The sequence below is a fragment of the Trichosurus vulpecula genome, chromosome 3 (assembly GCF_011100635.1).
Source record: "Trichosurus vulpecula isolate mTriVul1 chromosome 3, mTriVul1.pri, whole genome shotgun sequence".
Lineage (NCBI taxonomy): Eukaryota > Metazoa > Chordata > Mammalia > Diprotodontia > Phalangeridae > Trichosurus > Trichosurus vulpecula.
This window is the reverse complement of record NC_050575.1, coordinates 61,403,867-61,422,603: the sequence shown is the minus strand read 5'-3', so window position 1 is coordinate 61,422,603 and position 18,737 is coordinate 61,403,867. Positions and strand designations below refer to the sequence as shown.

General features: G+C 40.7%; 1 protein-coding gene across 2 annotated transcripts in view; it reads left to right on the top strand.

Moving 5' to 3' along the window:
* The window catches only part of GLRA1 (glycine receptor alpha 1), an 85,352-nt gene that overhangs the window by 25,428 nt on the left and 41,187 nt on the right, over window positions 1-18,737 (top strand). Inside the window, exons 2-3 of one of the 2 annotated variants that reach the window (XM_036751673.1) lie at window positions 3,997-4,127; window positions 13,876-13,943. In XM_036751673.1, the coding sequence (XP_036607568.1) occupies window positions 3,997-4,127; window positions 13,876-13,943 (199 nt within the window). Of the gene's footprint in view, window positions 1-3,996; window positions 4,128-13,875; window positions 13,944-18,737 lie in introns of those variants that run through there. The other variant, XM_036751674.1, reaches the window with a different exon arrangement.

The following is an 18,737-nucleotide window of genomic DNA, read 5'->3' as shown; positions in this document are numbered from 1 at the left end:
AATCTGCATACTCCATTCTCTTTTCTTTTTTTTGAAAATCAGAATATTTGCCCTTTTTTAATAGTTCCTTATCTAGCCCACTTGCCACAGTCTTTCAAAGATCACTGATAGTGGCTCAGTAATCACAACTGCCTGTTCTTTCAGTTCCCTGGGATGTAGTCCATCTGGGCCTAGTGGCTTGAGTTTATTATTTAATAGCTCATTACTAACTTGGGGTATCGACTCCCCACGGTAGGGGAAAATAAAAAACAAAATAGGAGTTGAGTAGATTTGTCTTTTCTCCATTGTCTGTTATTATCATCCCCTTTTACCAGGACAGCAGTCCTGCCTCTTTTTGATTCTCTTCTTTTCCCCAATGTTAATTTTTAAGAAGAAAACCTTCCTTGTTGTCCTTACCTTTCCTCACTAATTTTAGTTCATGCTTAGCTTTTAGTGTTCCTGGGAATATTCACATAGTACTGTGTCATACTATTTGTATTCATTCTCTGTTTCCTCTGTTCACTGCTGGCCTCTATACATGTCTTTAAAATCTAAATTGACCAATGAGTTCTTTATCCATCCATATCAGGCTCTTTAAAAAACTTTTCCTCTTTCTCCTCATCAGAATTTTTACTTTGTTTCTTCAAAATTTTTATTCTTGAGAGCTTCAAAATCCTCCTGGAATGACTTCCCTCATAGAATTTTAATCCATTGGATTTTATCTCTCCTTAGTATAAACTCTTTGAAATCGGCTTTCACAAAATCTAGGCTTCATATCAGGCTGTACCTAGTTTCCCTCTCTTTCACTATCACAAATTCCAAGATGGAGTGTTCGCTTCCCCCAATATTTGCATAATTCCTACTATGAAAACTAATTCTTTCTTATTGGTGAATACTAGATTGAAAAAATAAATTCCCTTCATTGGTGTTTCTATTTTTTGAAGAATATCTTTAAAAATAGCTTTTTCTTTAAAAAAAAAAGTCAAGCAATGTTTTACTTAAATGTTTTATTGAAGGCTTAATATTGAACACCGATACAACAAACTAAACTTGTTTGGTGAGCATTTAGAGTTTAATTAATTTTAATAAATAAAATATCATAACTATTTCTTTTCTTTTTTCCCTGTTACTATTCACCAAGCCACTTTCCCCTCCCCACTCATCTTGTAGCAGTGCTCTCTTATAACAACTACATGTAGTCAGGCAAAACAGATCAGTGCATTGGCCATACCTTAGAATGCATCTATTGTTCCATCTCTCTAGTTCTTCACCTCTCTGCCAAGGGATAGAAGGTGTGTTTCATCTTCATTCATTTGAAGTCATGACTGGTTATTGCTTTGATCAAAGTTCTGAGGTCTTTCAGAATCAGTTCCCCTCACATTATTGTGGTGGTCATGGTATAAATTGTTCTCATCCTGTTAACTTTATGCCATGACTGAAACAAGCCAAGAAGTTATTAGTAGCTCTGTTTTTGGAAAACAGAAAGTAAGCTCCAGCAAGATATCCCAATAATTGAACTCCCTTATCAGTATGTCATGTCTCTGTGCCAAGTTTATAATCTGACTCATGAATTACCCACTATTTCTTCTTCTTTCTGTATAGATGGTATGTAATGTTATTTCAGTTTTACTTCTTCTTCCTTTAGCCTTCATCTGTATTCTCACCTCCATGCTACACCCCCACACTCCATACTCCTTAGTTCCCAGAGCTCCCCAAATGAAAACATGTTCTTAATTTGCAATACATGTTCACACACACACACACACACACACACACACACACACACACTTATCCTATCTTGTTCCTTGAGGGTTTGAGTTTTCTTTAAGTTTTATTAATGTCTTTTATTTTTATATTAGAGTAATTTTCATATATATGTATACATATATACATATATATATATAAATCCCTTCTCCCCTGAGCATTTCTTTTAGCAAACAAAAACAGCTTTTCAAAAATCAATAGCCAAGATAACTTCATCTAACAGCATATGCAACATTCCATACCCCTAGTTCCCCACTTCTCTGAAAAAAGAAGAGAAGTATATTTCTTCATCTCTTCTCTGGGGACAAAATTAATAACTCTAGTTGCCCAACATTCAGCTTTGTTGTATCATTCTTTTCATTTGTCCTACTGTATTGTATAGACCTATTTTCCTTTTTCCTATTATTTCACTCTACATTAGTTCATACAAGTCTTCACATATTTTTTCTGAATTACTCGCATGCATCATTTCTTAGAGAGCAGCAATATTCCATTAGCGTTCTTATACCATGATTTGTTCAGCCATTTTCCAGTCAACAGGCACTCAAGTTGCTCACAGTTTTTTGATGCCACAAAAATGAATATTTTGACATATGTGGGACATTTTTTTTCATCTTTGGCCTTCTTGATATGTGCCCATATCCTATTCCTTTTGAACAAAGCAGATCTTTCCAGAGTCATATTCCAGTTATAGGTCTCACTCTGTGAAGTTAAATTTGCCTATTTGTATTTGAAGCTCTCATATTCCTTGCTTGTTATCTATACTTTGTGTATTTGTGCATAGACATCCAAGGACACATGTTTTATTTCAGGTTTCTTTCTTGGATTTTGTTTCCTGTGAATTTCTGGGCATCTCTAAATGCTATTCTTTCTCCTATCTTGTAGCCACCTTCTTTTATATCTAGCTTGATGGATATACAGAATCATTCTTCTTCTTCCCCCTTCCTTTTGAATTTAAAGCCCTTTTTCTTGGATTTGCAGGGTTACAGGCAAATACATTCTTGCTAACCCTTATGAGGTGTGCTCCATTCCTAGCCAGAAACTTGACATTCTTATGGTCCAGCCATAGCCCAGGAATCCAAATTCCATCCTCAGGCATCATCTTCTTAACTTACTGTTTACTTCTCACATGCATACATTTATAGAATACACAAATGTATGTGTATAAGCCAGGTATTATAAGTATGTGTTAATTAGCATTACTTCTGTGGTATTTAGCTATATGTTTGTGGGTGTGAATATATTTGTCTTATGATGGTATATGGATGTCTGCCTAGATATGCATATGTGTGTATGTGTATATGTATATGAGTGTGGAGAGATATACATGGATATAAATGCATGTATAAGGCTTGTTTTGGGATTGTATAATTGTATATCTGTTGGCTTATGTAGATATGTATGTGTCTCTCTCGTATATGTATTTGTGTGTGTTTGTATACATGTGTGTATTCCTATGTATCTATGTGTGTACATGGGTGTAAGCATATGTGTGTATCTATGTGTTCATGTGTGTCTGTGTGCCCATATGTGTGCTTATTTTTATGGTATAAGTTGTTGTGTATGTATGTATTTATGGTATAAGTATGTATATATATATATATATATATATATACGTGTGTGTATTTATATATGTTATATATATATATATATATATAAACTGTATATCTCAGAATCTATATATATATGAGGGTTGGTGGGTATGTTTTCATGAAGATCTGTGTCTATGTGTGTATATATGGTTGTTGTGTGTACGTGTGTGTGTTGCTGAGTATGTGTTCTGATAGTAGGGAAGGAGCAGTACTCATGAGAATACACAGAAGCGAGACTTTAGCTAGCCCAAGGTGGTTAAACAGTAATCCTTGATGCCTGGAATAGGAAAGGGGGGAGGACACATGGAGAAAGGTAACTAGAAGTCTGGCAGGCAGAAGGTTAATTTTCAAACCACAGCCTCCATGGGGATTTAGGAGCCGAGATCACAGCTGTGATTCCTCCAGACCCCAGGGATCTGTCCCTAAATTAGTCGGCAGCTTCTGTCCGATCGTCATCTCTCAAGCGCTTGGCCAGCTGCCGGGACCTTCCGCAGGGTGATGTTTGGGCTGGGTAAACAATTTAGCTGGGGCCTTCCTTATTAAGAAGCCGGAGAAGTATGTGTCACATCTCTCAGCTGTGGAATAGGCCTCTAGGGAAACACCCCTAGCAAAGTGGGGGCACACTGGTAACTAATCTCTCTTTTCCTTTCTCCTCCCCCAGTCTGGCTGCTTCCAAGGAAGCTGAGGCCGCGGCCCGTTCCGCACCCAAGCCCATGTCTCCTTCGGATTTTCTGGATAAACTGATGGGGAGGACCTCAGGATATGATGCCAGGATCAGACCTAATTTTAAAGGTACATAATCCCCTCCCTTTTTCTTCTCCTGACCCCCTTTGTTGTATTGACATCTTTTGTTGTAATGGACAGAGCCCAGTACTAAGACTCAAGAGACCTAGATTTTAACCCTAGCTCTGCAGCACACATCCCCTCTCTGGGCCTCAGTTTCCTCTTCTGAAAATGAGGTTGAATCCGATGCGCTCTAAGGATCATTGCAGGTCAGATACTCTATTTTCTGGAGTTCCTTCAAGCTCTAAAGCTCTATGTCCTGTGTTCTATTTTTTAGTGTCCCCCCCAACTCTAACATTCCATGTTCTGTTAATATCCCTTACAGTCTGAACAGTCTATGTTCATTCATTCAAACTTTAAATAAATATTTAAGTGCCTGCTGTGTGAAGAGGGCACTCTGTTAGGTGCTAAGGGAGGCCAAAGTTTAAATAAGACATCGTCTCTTTCCTCATGTTGATATTAGGGGAAAAACACAAACAAAAAAAGTATTATAAAAATATTGCATGATAAGTGTATTAGAGATGCACAATGCAATGCACTATATAAAATCTGAATAGAGACAAGATCTTTACCAACTGAGGGATTAGGGAGGACTCCATGGAGGAGGTGGCATTTAAAGGATAAGTCAAAACTCTGCAGGTAAAGAGGAAAAGAGAAATACCAGCCAAAGGGAAAAATATGAACAAAGGTCAAGGAACAGGAACATGCAGAATATGTTTGGAGAAACAAGAATAATGCAGTTTGGCTGGAGCATAGATGGCATGAAGAAAAGCAACAGAAGATTAAGACAATGCAAAGATGGAACCAGCTTATAGAGAGCCTTGAATGTCAGACAAAAAAAAGTTTGAATAAAGGGTTCCTTGATATTGCAAGATCCCTACAACTATGGAGGTAATTTCGTTCAATGACCTTCTGAGTATGTACATATTTCTAGGCATAAACTGTAGAGATTTGTGCTCACTCAAAGTGTTCATCACTGTCATTGTCATTGAAGGACATAGGACAATGGAGAGCACTGGAGACTAATGGTGACTTCAAGGGCTGATGTGAAACATGCCTCCTAACTCTCAGCAGAAAAGTGGTGGATTGTTGATGCAGAATGGAGCATGCTTTGGACGATGTGTTGATTTGTTTTACTACACTTATATATGATTAACAATATACTATACTTATGTTACAAAGGAGTCTTCTATTGGTGGGGAGGATAACTGGGAAGTAACATTAATATAAACAAAAGATCACCATTGTATCATAGCATCATAGACTTAGAGCTATTTAAGATCTCTGGGGCCAATCTGGGGTGAACTAGAGCAGGGCTGTCCAAAATACAGCCCGTGGGCCACATGTGGCCTGCAGTGCGATTTTATGCAGCCTGCCCATGGGTTTTAATTTTCATGAGAAAAAACTAAAATAATAATTTGCGTGGAATGCATATTAGATTTTTTAATTTTATCACTAATAAATAATCTCGATGTTAATTTTCTTTGGTGTTTTTAAGCAGTATTACAGATGGAACATATTGCACAGAATTTTCAATCCATCTGTGGGATGCGTTCCGTCTGTTCGATGCAGACTAGTCAGTATACACCTACCTTTATACTGTTGTGTTGTCACTTTGTTGTTTGTGTTTGCTTTCACGTTTCACACCTTCATCTGTCATATTGATGACGTGCGTTCCCCCACTTTCTATTAGTGCACTGTATTTCTTATTCTGGGTGCAGCCCTCGAATAATTATTTTATTTTAATGCGGCCCTAAGATATCCTAAGGTTGGACAGCCCTGAACTAGAGGCTGGACCTGTAGCCCAACCCATTCATTGTACAGATTAAAAAACTGAGGCCCAAAGAGGTTATGTGACTTGCCTATGGTCACACAGGTAGTAAGCATCAGAAACTAAATTCGAACATAGGTCCCTATATTCTTTTGACTTCAGAGTCAGAGCACTTTCTGCAATACTATAATGCCTGTCTCACACACACACATACACACACACACTCCCCAAAAAAAGGAGAGAAAGAAAGAAAACTGGATTTGGAGTTAAAGGACCAAAGTTGAAAACCTGACTTTGCTATTTATCATCTATATAACTGTATCACCTTAGGCAAAACATTAATCTTTCTTCATCTGTAAAACTGAAGAATTAGAGTAGATGACCTCTAAGGATTGTCTTCTAGCTCTAAATTTAGGTTCCTAAGGTTCTAACGGAAAAAGAATACCTAGAAACAGTGAGGTTTTCTAGCTTCTCTTGTGTGTACATAATATTGTACTGATTACATTAAGCAACAGGATATTACAGGCATCTCCAATGAGACTCAAAATTATTCAGGAGATAGAGCTAACAATTCATATGGGAGAAATCAAATGGATGAAAATAAGACTGACATACAGTTGAATGGCAAATCCATCGAAGTAGTAAATCAATTGTGAATGACCCAAGTGACAATGGAAAGATTCATGGTGGGCAGAGATATGGACAGTATATTTCCCATGTGCAAGAAATTCTCTAAAGAGATATCATCATGAAGAAAATGTAGGACTGGAAAAAGAGGTGGACTGGTCACATGTTGAGAAAATAGGTATCCATAAAATGTAGAAAGATCCTAAAGGAAAGACTTCAGTACATTGGGTAGACCCTCTGGAGGACAGATAAGAAAATATGGGCAAGAACTACACAGAGTAGAAGGCATGGATGGATTGTAATTTGTTTAGCTGGTAGGAATACTCACTGAGTCAATGAGATTACATGTCCATTGAAGAAGGAAATAGGGAGTTGAAGATATTTGAGCTGAGGAATGACACAAATAAATGAAGATATAAGGAATATTATTAGTAAGGACAGACTGGAACAAAGAGTAAATGGAGATGAGAAGGCCTCTTAGGAGTCCAGATTCCATATTCGATGTTCTGTCAGAGAGTCAATGTTCTAAAGTCCTTTCTAGCTCTGACAATCCATGTTCTAGGTTGTAAAGTACTGTTCAGATCTGACTTTTTTTAACTTCCTTCTGCCTCTGATCTTTGACATAGTATAGTGGGAAAAGTACTGTATCTAGAGTCAGAAGACCTGGGTTTGAATCCTGATTCTGCTTCTTATTTTATGTGTGACTTTGAGCAAGCCATTTCCTTTCTCTAGACTTTTGTAAAAAAAATGGTGGAGGTTGTATTAAATGATCTCTAAGGGGCTTTCTGAATTTGACATTCTATGTTCTAAAGTCATTTCTAGCTCTGACAGTCTATGAATCTATGGAATGTCTCTAATAGGCAGACTAAGAGGAGAAAGGGAGCTCAAAAGAATCACAGTTTCTTTTGACCTTGAATTTGTACATTGCCTTTCCCTAGAAACTCCTTCCCTGATACCAGGACAGGCTATATGCCTATCAAGGGAGTGATTCAAGGGCTTCTGAAATGCCCCATTGCCCCAAATATCATCCCTGGTAGTGTCTGAAATTGTACCATTAGACATTTATTCCTTTGGGTTTTATACATTGCTGGAGGCAGGACTCAAAGTCAGGGCTTCTGATTCCAAGTCTATTTGCTCCAGTGAGAAGGGAACAATAGGGTAGAGCCTAATTTAAATAGCATGAAGCAGCAGATGGGATGATGCAGCTGGTCTCTCTTTCTTAAAGCTAGTAAAATGGAAACCCTTATTCCTGGCACCTACTCAAGCCCATGATATTGTCCAAAAGCTAGGCTAAATCTTTGGTACATTCTGGATGCTACAGGTTCACTCTGACAAAGATACCAGGGAAGTGATGAGGGTGGGGGAGATCAGGAATCAAGGGGTGGATATTATACCCCTCTACAACTCACAGATTCCAATAGAAGGAATTCCTTCCTAACAGTTAGAACTGCCCTTCAGTCAACTATCTGAGGAGATATTGGGATCCCCCCTTGGTGTTTGTGTTTAACTACAGGCTGGATAGCTACCAGTCAGAAAAGAGGTAGAGGAAATTATAGCAGGGAGTTACAGGTTGACTAGTGACTTCTGGGCTTCCTTTGGGCTTGAAGAACCTGATTCTAGGAAATGAAGCAGTTAGAAGTCATGTTGGGATGGAGGCCATGTTTCACTTAATGCTATGTTGTGTCATGGAAACAGCCCTTGACTAAGAATCAAGAAATTTGAGATTTTGGTTCCCAACTCTACCACTAACTCATTAGATGGCTTTGGGGTGTTTGGGGTGTTCAGGAGAACTAGCACCTCTAGCTTGAGGACTTACCAGGTCTTTCTCAGAACTGCTCATCTATCTTTGGTGTCCCCTTGTCACCCAATTATCACCTGTGGCTCTGAGAAGCTGTATTATGCACAGTGGCCAGACTCCAGTAAAACTGTCTAGATGGATAGGCTAAACCAGGTTGAGGGTAACTGATGGGCCTCAAACCTGTCAGCAAGTTAGGTTGATTTATCCCCAAGTTTGTGATGACTTCTCCCAGCAGAATGGGCAGATGAGAGCAATTTGTTCCAACAGCCATGAAGGGGCTGTGGAGCACTTAGAGCTTGGTCAGACATCAAAGATGCCAAGGTCATCCACTGCATCCCAGGCCATCACCACTCATCTTGACCTTTGTCCTGCCACTGGACTTCAACAACTAGGAAGAGAATGAAACTGATGATTTTGTGCCTCACTTAAATCCAATTCACTACCAAGTCAAGACATCATCTGTGATGTTATTGGTCCTCTTCAAAAACAAGGGATAAACAGCAACAACAGATGGCTTTGGGGAAGTCACTCCCCTTCCCTGGGCCTCCATTTCCCCATCTGTAAAATGAAGGAGAGAAGTGCTGTATTTGATCCTCTCTAAAGTCCCGTCTAGTTCTTACATGCCCATAAAGATCATAGTATGGAGCTTACTGAACTGTGTTCTGTTCCTGACTCACCATCGGGCCCTACATCACCACCAAAATGTTTTATAAAACCTATAACAGGTTTTCTCCCTCTGGGGTCTGTAGCAAATCTAGGTGAGGCAAAGAAGGCCAGGATATAGATTTTGCTGGAGCCATTACAAATAGCTGTGCTGAGCCCAGCAACCCCGATCTCTCCCGTCGTCTTTGGAATGATGTGTTCTCCTCCCCCAACAGTCTAACCCCAACCAAGCTAGTTATAGGATTCCCTGTATGCAGCTTAAGAGGTGCTTCTCTGAAAAGGACTGCTCCTCTAAACCCGCCTAATTGATTTGGGATTCCACACGCCTTCCTTGGCTTTTCTCTTGGCTCTAGCCCAAGACCTGGCCCAGGGATATGTTGACTGGTAACAGCTTTCCTAATATTTGCTTGCTCTCTCTCTCTCTCTCTCTCATTGTTCTCCAAGACTTTCCTGAAATGTCCTGTCCATATAGGACACTTCAAATGATAGTCAGATCTAAGGGATACAGCTCAGTTCAGTAGAACAAGTTAGGAGACCCAGGTTCAAGTTCTGGCTCCAATGCTACTGTTGTGCGGCCTTGGGCAAGTCAAGTCACTTCTCTGGCCCTGTTTCCTCAAGTAAAAAATGAGGGTTAGGGGTTAGCAGATACCTAAATCTTGCTAGTTTATGTTCTCGGGTTCCTTCTATATTAGGAGTTTCCTCCCAGTTCCAACGTTCTACACTTTAAAGTCCCTTCCAGCTCTGACATTCCTTATGCCCTAACATGCTATATTTTAAGATTCCTTTTGCTCTAAAATGCTATGATCTTCTGCGGATGCTGGCTGTTTCTTCTCAACCCTTCCTGTATGCCCACTACTCTCTTTGTCATCCAGCTCTTGACCCTGACTCTTGGTGCCGTTCTCTGATTAGCACAGGGTGGGATGTAGAAAATTCCTAGGAGCAATTAATCACTGGACTGCTTCAGTTCATTGAGGCAAGACAGGTGGGAGGAAGAGTGTAGCTCCTACAGATCCTGGCAGCCCTTCAGAAAGCCTCTTGGGCCCAGGGGCCCCACCCTAGCACAAATGCATACGCAGAAGCAAAATTAAACTTTAATATTTAATGAAATCTATACATTATCCTTTGGCCAAAGGCTGACGGTTTATAATTTTCTTTGGTATAATTTAATTTCAGATTTATTTCAATGAACTGTACCTCCCCATGGGGTTGGTTTACTGGCTTCCTTTCCCATACATAAATCAAGATCCAATCACAGGCAGACAATCAGATACTCTGGGGGTGGGGTTCAAAGAAACTGGTAGTAACTCACCAGGGCATCTTAATGCAAATGAAGGGGGCTCTTTGTGAAGACAAAAGACTCAGATTTATTGGGAGAGAGGACATAGAGGCACCTCCCCGAGGAAAGAACACTAGCCTGGGAACGAGGTGATCTGGAGTCCTCCTCACCCCACCACTAACTTTGCTTTACTTTGAATCCCCAAAGCACAGTGTCTGGCACAAGGTAGGCACTTAGTAAATATTTATTGAATTGAATCATTTTCCCTCTCTGTGTTCCTTTCTATGTAAAATGTAAATCTCAAGGGCCCTTCCCACTGCAGAGCATAAAGTTTTGGCAGAGTTTGAATGATAGCCAGAGGCTGTTTTGACGTAGGTTGTCAGTTGGAATGGACCAGATTTCCACATCTCATCCTGCTAATATAAAAAGGAACATAAATGGTCCACACATAGCTCCAAGGGCCTCTAGAATCTTCTTCAAATTTCATAGAAAAAGAACTGATGTCCAGAGGCCTTAGTTTTAGTTTAGATCTGCCACTAACTTGCTGTGTAAACTCAGCTAGGGGCTTCCCTCCTCTGGACTCAATTTGCTTCTCTGTAAAAATGAGAATAAGTGGTCTCTAAGTTTCCTCCCAACTCTGATATTCTATGTCCTAAGGTCCCCTCCACCTCTGACAGCCTATGTTTTACTCACTTCCCTTTCAGAGCCCTTCCACTTCCCCATGGAACTGTCTCTCCCAATGCCTTAAATCCTAACCTTCTGATACAAGACTTTGGGCACCAAGCTCACAACATGTTTAAAATGCCCTTCCCCTTTTGTTGGCCTTTCCATATCCTAACCCTCCTCCTTGAAGGCCTAGCTCAATGACTACAATTACTACTTTTCAATTACAGCTTCTTCCAGGAAGTTTTCCCTGAGTAGTGATCTCTCCCTTCTCTGAATTCCTACAGTATTTCTGTATTGGCTTAGACTGAGCTCTACATACTGTCTTGTTTTTCATTTTAACAACAATCCTGTTATTAGTCAGTTATGCTATTATTAATTATGTTAATTATCAATTAATTTAATTAATCAATTAATAATTTTGTTAGTTATTGATCAATTATGTTCTTATAAATTAATCAATTCTGTTATTAATCAATCATCCTCCAACCTGAGGAAAAGCTCCTCAGGTCAACTTTGCTTTCAAGTGCTCTGGAGCAGATGACTCCCAGATCTATATCCAGCCCTGGTTCCTCTCCTGAGCTCTGGTCCCATATCATGATTTGCCTATTGGACATTTCAAACTGAATGTCTCATCTTAAGACACCTCAAGCTCGATAGGTCCAAAATAAAACTCATCTTTCCCCAAGAATCCACCCTTCTTCTGAACTTCCCTGTTACTGTCAAGGACAGCACCAGCCTTGCAGTTATCTAGATTCATAACCTCATTTTCATCTTTGACATCTCTTTCTTTTTAAAAAAAAAATTTATTTATTTTATTTTTTAATTTATGGAATAAAACAAGCATTTCCATAACAGTATAATAAAAATAATGATTGCACATGAAACTACAAATCTATAAACTTGCTATTCCTTTTAAATATATAATAAAGTTATCATGTACATTTTTTCCCTTTCTTTCTTCCCATGTGCATGGCCCCCCACCCCTCCCTTATTCACCCTATGTATCCAATCAATGACCCAGTCTTGTTCTTTCTATTTCCACAGCACAATATATTCCACTCATGTGGCCACCACCCTAGTTTAACCCCTCATCACCCTATGGCTCTACTGTTGACCAGCAGCCTCTTCCCAGTCCACTTCATCCTCCACATGGCTATCAACGTCATTTTCTTGAAGAGCTATTACACCTACCTACTCAAGAAACTCCACTGGTCCCCTATTGTTGTTGTTCAGTCATGTTTCAGTCACGTCCAAGTCTTCATGACCCCGTTTGGGGTTTTCTTGGCAAAGATAATGGAGTGGTTTGCCACTTCCTTCTCCAGCTCATTTTACCAATGAGGAAATTGAGGCAAACAGAGTTAAGTGACTTGCCCAGGGTCACACAGAAAGTAAGTGTCTGAGGCCAGATTTGAACTCATGAAGAGGAGTCTTCCTGATTCTAGGCCCATTCTCTATCCACTGCACCACCTAGCTATCCCTATTACCAGTAAGCTAAAACATAAACTTCTCTATCATTTAAAGTTTTTCATAGTCTGTCCCCTTCCTGTGTTTCTAGGCTTCTTACTCATTACTCCTCTCTCTATACTCTACATTGCAATTGTAGTAACTTTGTTGCTGTTCCTCACATAGGATGCTCCCTCCATCTCCCATATCCATGACTTTTCACTGGCTCCCCCCATGCCTGGAAAGCTCTACTCACATCTATGTCTTAGAACACTTGGCTTCTTTAAAGACAGCTCAAGCGTCACTTTCTGCAGGAGTTTCCTGACCCTCTTCACCCCAGTTGCTAACAACTTCCCTTCTGAAAAGTTAGCTTCTATCTACTCTGTATCTCCTCTATTCATACCTGTTGTCTTCTCCATTAGAACGTAAGAATCTCTAAGGCAGAGACTGTTTTTGCTTTTTCCTTGAATTCTCAGCACTTTTCATGTGGCCTGGTACATAGTAAGTAATTAATAAAGGCTTGTTGTTTTAAGTACGTGTGTATCTCCCTAACTAATGTTTGAGCAAAGACAGGGGCTTTTCTTGTATTCCTAGCCCAGCTCCTGTTCCCCTGCACCCCTGGGGAAAACAAAAGACTTGTCAACAATCCTCAAGACTCAACCCCAGTTCCTCTTCAGGCAATTCCCATCAACCTCATAGCAAGCAATCCACTGCAGTTCATAAGTTCAGCAGAAAAACATCATGATTCCCAAAATGGCCTCCAAATTCTGCAGCGTGACTGCATTTCAGCCACAAATTAGAAGGCAGCTGATGGGGTTTGGGGAAGGAACCATATGGTGGGGTAATGAATCATCTTGTATTAATGAATGCACATCCCAATTTAGCCCCTGGTGCTCTCTACCTGGTACTTTCTCCAGGACCAAAAAAAAATGATGCACATCAGGAAAGCAGCAGGGAAGAACTGCAGGTATTTAAGAAGGAGAGGAATCCCAAGACCACCTAAGAAGAAGGTCCCAATTTGAAGGACGGGTCAACAATACCACAAATTTAATGATATGAGCATCTACTCTATTGCAGAGTACTATGCTTGGACATGAAAGATAAAAAGAAAAGACATGAATCCTGGCTTCACGGAGCTTATAATCGAGAAAAAAATCACAGAACCATAGCTCATAGAATGTGAGGGGGACTCTGGATGGAAGAGATCCTAAACCATAAAACAAAAAATTTGATCTAGAACATGGCTTATAATATAGCACATAGACTGCCAAAAATGAAAAGTAGAATACACAAGAGAGAATTTTAAAACTGAAAGATATCTTAGAACAGAGAGCATAGAATGTTAAAGGTTGCTAGTATAAGAGAAGACTAGAGAGCTGGATACAAGGTCCTGGAGGTCTTGATTGCTGGGCTAAGGAGCCCTGCACTGTTGGGCTCCACATGGCTGTGGAATCATCATTTGGGTTGGCAACCCTGGGGTGGAACAATAACTTCTATCTTTCTTGTCTTTCAGGTCCCCCAGTTAATGTGAGCTGCAACATTTTCATCAACAGTTTTGGCTCCATCGCTGAAACAACTATGGTAAGTTATGTAAAGTTCTTATGTTTCCCAATATGTGCAGTATGTCTTATTAACACGAAGCCTCCAATTTGGTCTCCCAAAGGAGACAGAAAATCATGAGGCCACATGTGACCCTCTAAGTCCTCAAGTGCAGCCTGATTCAGTCAAAGGGCCACACTTGAGGACTTAGAGGGCCACATATCACCTCAAGGCCACAGGTTCCCCATTCCTGGTAGAGGGAAAGAATATTAAATCTAAAGTCTGAAGATCTAAGTACAAATGCTTGGTTTGCTATTCACTCTCTGTGTGGCCCTGGGCAAGTCCTTTTTTCTCTCTAATACTCAATTTCTGACTCTGTAAATCTCTCTAAATCCTATGACCTTATGGCCAGGAAGTTGAACTGAAAGATCAATAAGGTAATCCAATATTCAGCTACGTTGATAGAAATATCCTGTTTCTTTGATTTCTCTGAGTTGAGTATGGAGCTCCAGTGACAAACTGTTGGTCCAGATGATCATTGAAATAGCTGCAAATTGTCAATGGTTCCAGTTTGTGATTCTAGGGTTAGAGACAACTCCATATCAGGGTTGAAAACAACCAATTCACCATCACGCCCTCTGCACTCCCACCCCACTCCACCCTGCGCACACAGACATTGCTGAATCAGGAAGCTATTCCAATGTTTCAGCCCGTATGCAAAAACCAGTCTGTTTACAAATTGTCCTGTCTCTGAATGCCCGAGTTCAAGGAAAAATTTCAGGCCATTTAAACAAACTCTGCTCTAGTGACAACCTATTCTTTTGCCTTTTCTAAATAAGAAAGTAAATTTCTTAAAACCTGAATGTCTCACAAGTCTCTTCTAGTGAGGCTTGTTCAGGGTAGCTTAGCCAAGTCAGAGTGAACATCATGATTTCAGTCCTCATAGCCTTCTTCTCAACCCAACCCAACCCAACAAGCAGTTATTAAGTTCCTCTGTTAGGTGCTGGGGATTCCAAGACAAGGAACAGTAACAACAGCAAGGCAACTAGGGAGTGCTGTGAATAGGGCCCTGGACCTGGAAACAGGAAGATCAAAGTTCATCTAGCCTCAGACACTAGCTTGTGACCCTGCACAAGTCACTTAACAACCCTCTGTTTGACTCATTTCCTCATCTACAAAATGGGGGTAAAAGGGTCTACCTCCCAGGATTGTGGTAAGGATAAAATGGGTTAATAATGGGTTAATATATGTAACACTCTATATAAATACTAGCTATTATTATTAACAACAAGCCCCTGCCCCCAGTAAATGGTTTCGTCTCTCTCAAACTATATTTGAATAGCTGTACCCATATGCAAAGAAGCAAGTGTCTTTAATGTCCCCATCACAGCTAGTATAGACACTCAGTACAGGGCATCCCAAAAGTCTTACTGAAGTTTTAAGCTATTATACCTCCCTTCAGATAATTTAAGTTCTAAAGCTTAAAACTGGACTAAGACTTTTGGGACATCCTATATTTCTGATACTGCTTTTGGGTAGAGGTCCTAGGACCCCAGAGCTTTCCAACTGTCCTGCTGCTTGTAATACTTTAGAAGAGAATATCACTCAGGGATATGGGCAAGACAGCTTATAAACACCCTCCTATACTTCAGTGACCACCTCCCCAGGTCACCAACCCTGCTTCCAGACTACTCACAGCCATCATCCAGGGGAGCAATCCCTGGGGAGAAGGGACCCAACATCCCTCCACCACCAACCTCCCTCCACCACCAACCACCCTCCACCACCAACCTCCCTCCACCACCAACCTCCCAGCTTGATATTTTTTTTCTAACTAAAGGGGCCATCACTTGCCTCACTTCATAAAGAGGCCTATTCACTCAATAGGCATTACCTCACTCAAAGTGAGAACCTGAGAAGGCCTAAAAGGGCCCGTGTCTCCCACTGCATCCTGGGCCACCTCCAGTCGTTCTGATAAATATCTGGTCACTGGATCCAGATGGCTCTGGAGTAGAAAGTGAGGCTGGTGACCTTGCACAGCCCTCCTTCACTCAAATCAAGGTCAACTGCAAGTCATGTCATCATTTCCCTGATGTCATGGTCCTTTCAAAAACAAAGGACAAACACAACAAGCTACCAACGGGCAAGCAAGCCCATGAAGCACAAGAACAACAGCTCCCCCTAGACCACTGGTCCTGCTCCCAATCCACTCCCACAGAAATCAGCCAGGCCAGGGGTTTCTTGAACATTTGGGATTAACAGTCTGGTGAAGCCTCTGGACTCCTCAAAATAATGTTTTTGAATGCATAAAATAAAATACATAGGATTACAAAAGAAACTAATTCTATTGAAATATTATCAAACTATATTTTAAAAAGAAAAAACAATTATCATGTACCCCAGGCCATTGCAGGTATTTAAGAAGGAAAGGAATCCCAAAACCACCTAAGGAGAAGGTCCCAATCTGAAGGATGGGTCAACATCCTGACTCGGAGAACAATTCTTTTGGAGATGAACATGGCAACTGCTTCTGCAGATGCTGCATCTCCCACCTCCTTAGAAGCCACAGAAACTAAAAGGAAGTTCTCGCCAGCCAAAGGCCTTGGCACAATCAAATGGCTCAGCATCTGAAATGGATATGGCTTTGTAATGGAAATGACACTAAAGATGATGCATTGCTACGTGCCTGCTACTGAAAGACCACAGGGCCTTTCCATAGGATGTGAAGCTAAAACCTCCTATGTGCTTCATTTTCCCCTAACAGAATGTGAGCTACTTAAGCACAGGAACCCTCTTGCTTTTTGATTTGGGTCCCCAGCATTTAGCACAGGGCGAGGCACATAGCAGTTTGGTTGGACTCATATGTGAGTATAGCTCTGAGTGCCATCCTGCCTTCTCTCTCCTCTTCTCCCATATTGAGTAGGAACCTCCAGAAAACAGGTAGTTCCCTGAATAACAAAGAGAAAACAACAAGAATCTGAGGATGGAGAGAGATGTACACAATAGCTAAAACTAGACAGTCATTCCCAGTAGCTGAAATGTTATTAAAAATGGAAATTGTGCATTATTGTGCAAGACTCAGAATCTCTTCAGGGGAAATTAGGAAATGTTGATAACAGATAGAACCAATTTATGAGGGGCACAAAGGAGGCCAAGGCCAGGAAAAAAGCTTAACCATCTTAAGACAGAGAAAGTGAAGATTATCAGGGCTCTGGAGGTACTGTGGTTTTCTCTGCCTTCACTAAAGGCAACCCAGTAGAGAGAGGGGTCTTCCATCTTATGGGAAGAGTGGGTTTGGAAGCTTCCTTTCCATCCCTGATAATTTTTCTATTGTCACTCATATATAAGGCAGTATGCTATATTGTATGGCATGCAGGTCTGACAAGAAATCGGGAGACCTGGGTTCTAGCTCTGTCACTGTTTGACCTTGAGAAAATCACTTGCTTTTATGTGCCTCATCTTCTTCTATAAAATAAAGAGGTTCAAGTGAATCCTCTCTAAGGTCCCTTTCAGCTCCAAAATACCATGATCTTATTATATATAAGAACCCCTTTTCTCTCTATCCATAAATTTCAGACATGGTTCACCTCCTCCAGAAAGGCCTCTTGGGATAAGCATACCCCACCTTGATTTCTCCCTTACTCCTGGTACCCTCAATACTCATGCTTATAATACTCAGTATATCATTTTGCCCCCTGCTTCTCATAAACATGTCATTGTTCTTAAGTTATTTCATGTTTCTTTGTCCCTCCAATTAGATTATTCATTTTTAGACACCTGCCTGTTTCTTCTTTTTCTTTCCTATCCTGCCCCTGGAATTTTTTTCCCCATGCTGTAGGATCAAGTTCTGTAAGTGCTCATTGGCTAAAGGGGTAGGGTCTATCTGGAGGGAGAGGTTATTTGTCAGAAGCCCAAGGACTGGTGGCAGCTGACTAAAATCTGAGGATCTGGGGGAAGGGCTGAAAGCCAGCTCCTGGATGTGGGATCATCACGGAAATTCCCACCCTTTCCTACTCTTATAGGGCACAGGGTTATTCTTAGCTATAGATTTCCCCTTATGCAGAGTTAGTTTAGAAATCATGTGATAAGGGAATTAGACTTCTTTTACTTTGCCCCCAAAATGCAGAACTAGGATTAATGTATGCTGACTTGCTGGGAGGAAAATCTTCAGAACAACGAGAGCTATCCAAAATGCAGCCTTCAATGGAGCCGCCATTACTGTAGTTGTTCAAACAGAGACTTGCTTACCATTTGTCAAAGGTATTGTAGAGGCACTTCCGGCTTAGGTAGGGCTTAGGCTAGACGCCTTCTAAATCCCCTCCCAGCCTTGATAGTCTATAGTGCTATGATTCTGCGTGAGATGCAAGGGCAATACAGGTGTCCAGGGGTATAATCTGCAGCTAGCTAACACAACAAAGCTAACTAGCCCAACTACGGATAAAACCCATTACTTCATTCTACCCTCTCTCTAACCAATGGACCACCTAGCCTTGGGCCCTTCTAGACTGGAAAAGGCTCCTTCACCAAACTCCATTGTGGACATCTAGCAACTAGCTTTGGAGATTATGGAAGGCACAAACACAACATTTTTCTCCACATTTCAAATAATGGTTTGGCCCCAGAGGGGACTCAGGATGATTTGCAGGATTCTGGCTGAGTTTGTAATACGAAAAGAATTTGACCAGCTGCCCATATCCCTCATTCTGGGTATGTAAACACTGATCCTTCAAGGTCTGCAAAACAACTACTACATAAAGAGATTGAGCACCCAAACAGAAAGTGTAATGTGGTATTTTAGCGTTTTCATGTATTAATTGGGAAACATGGATGCCAATC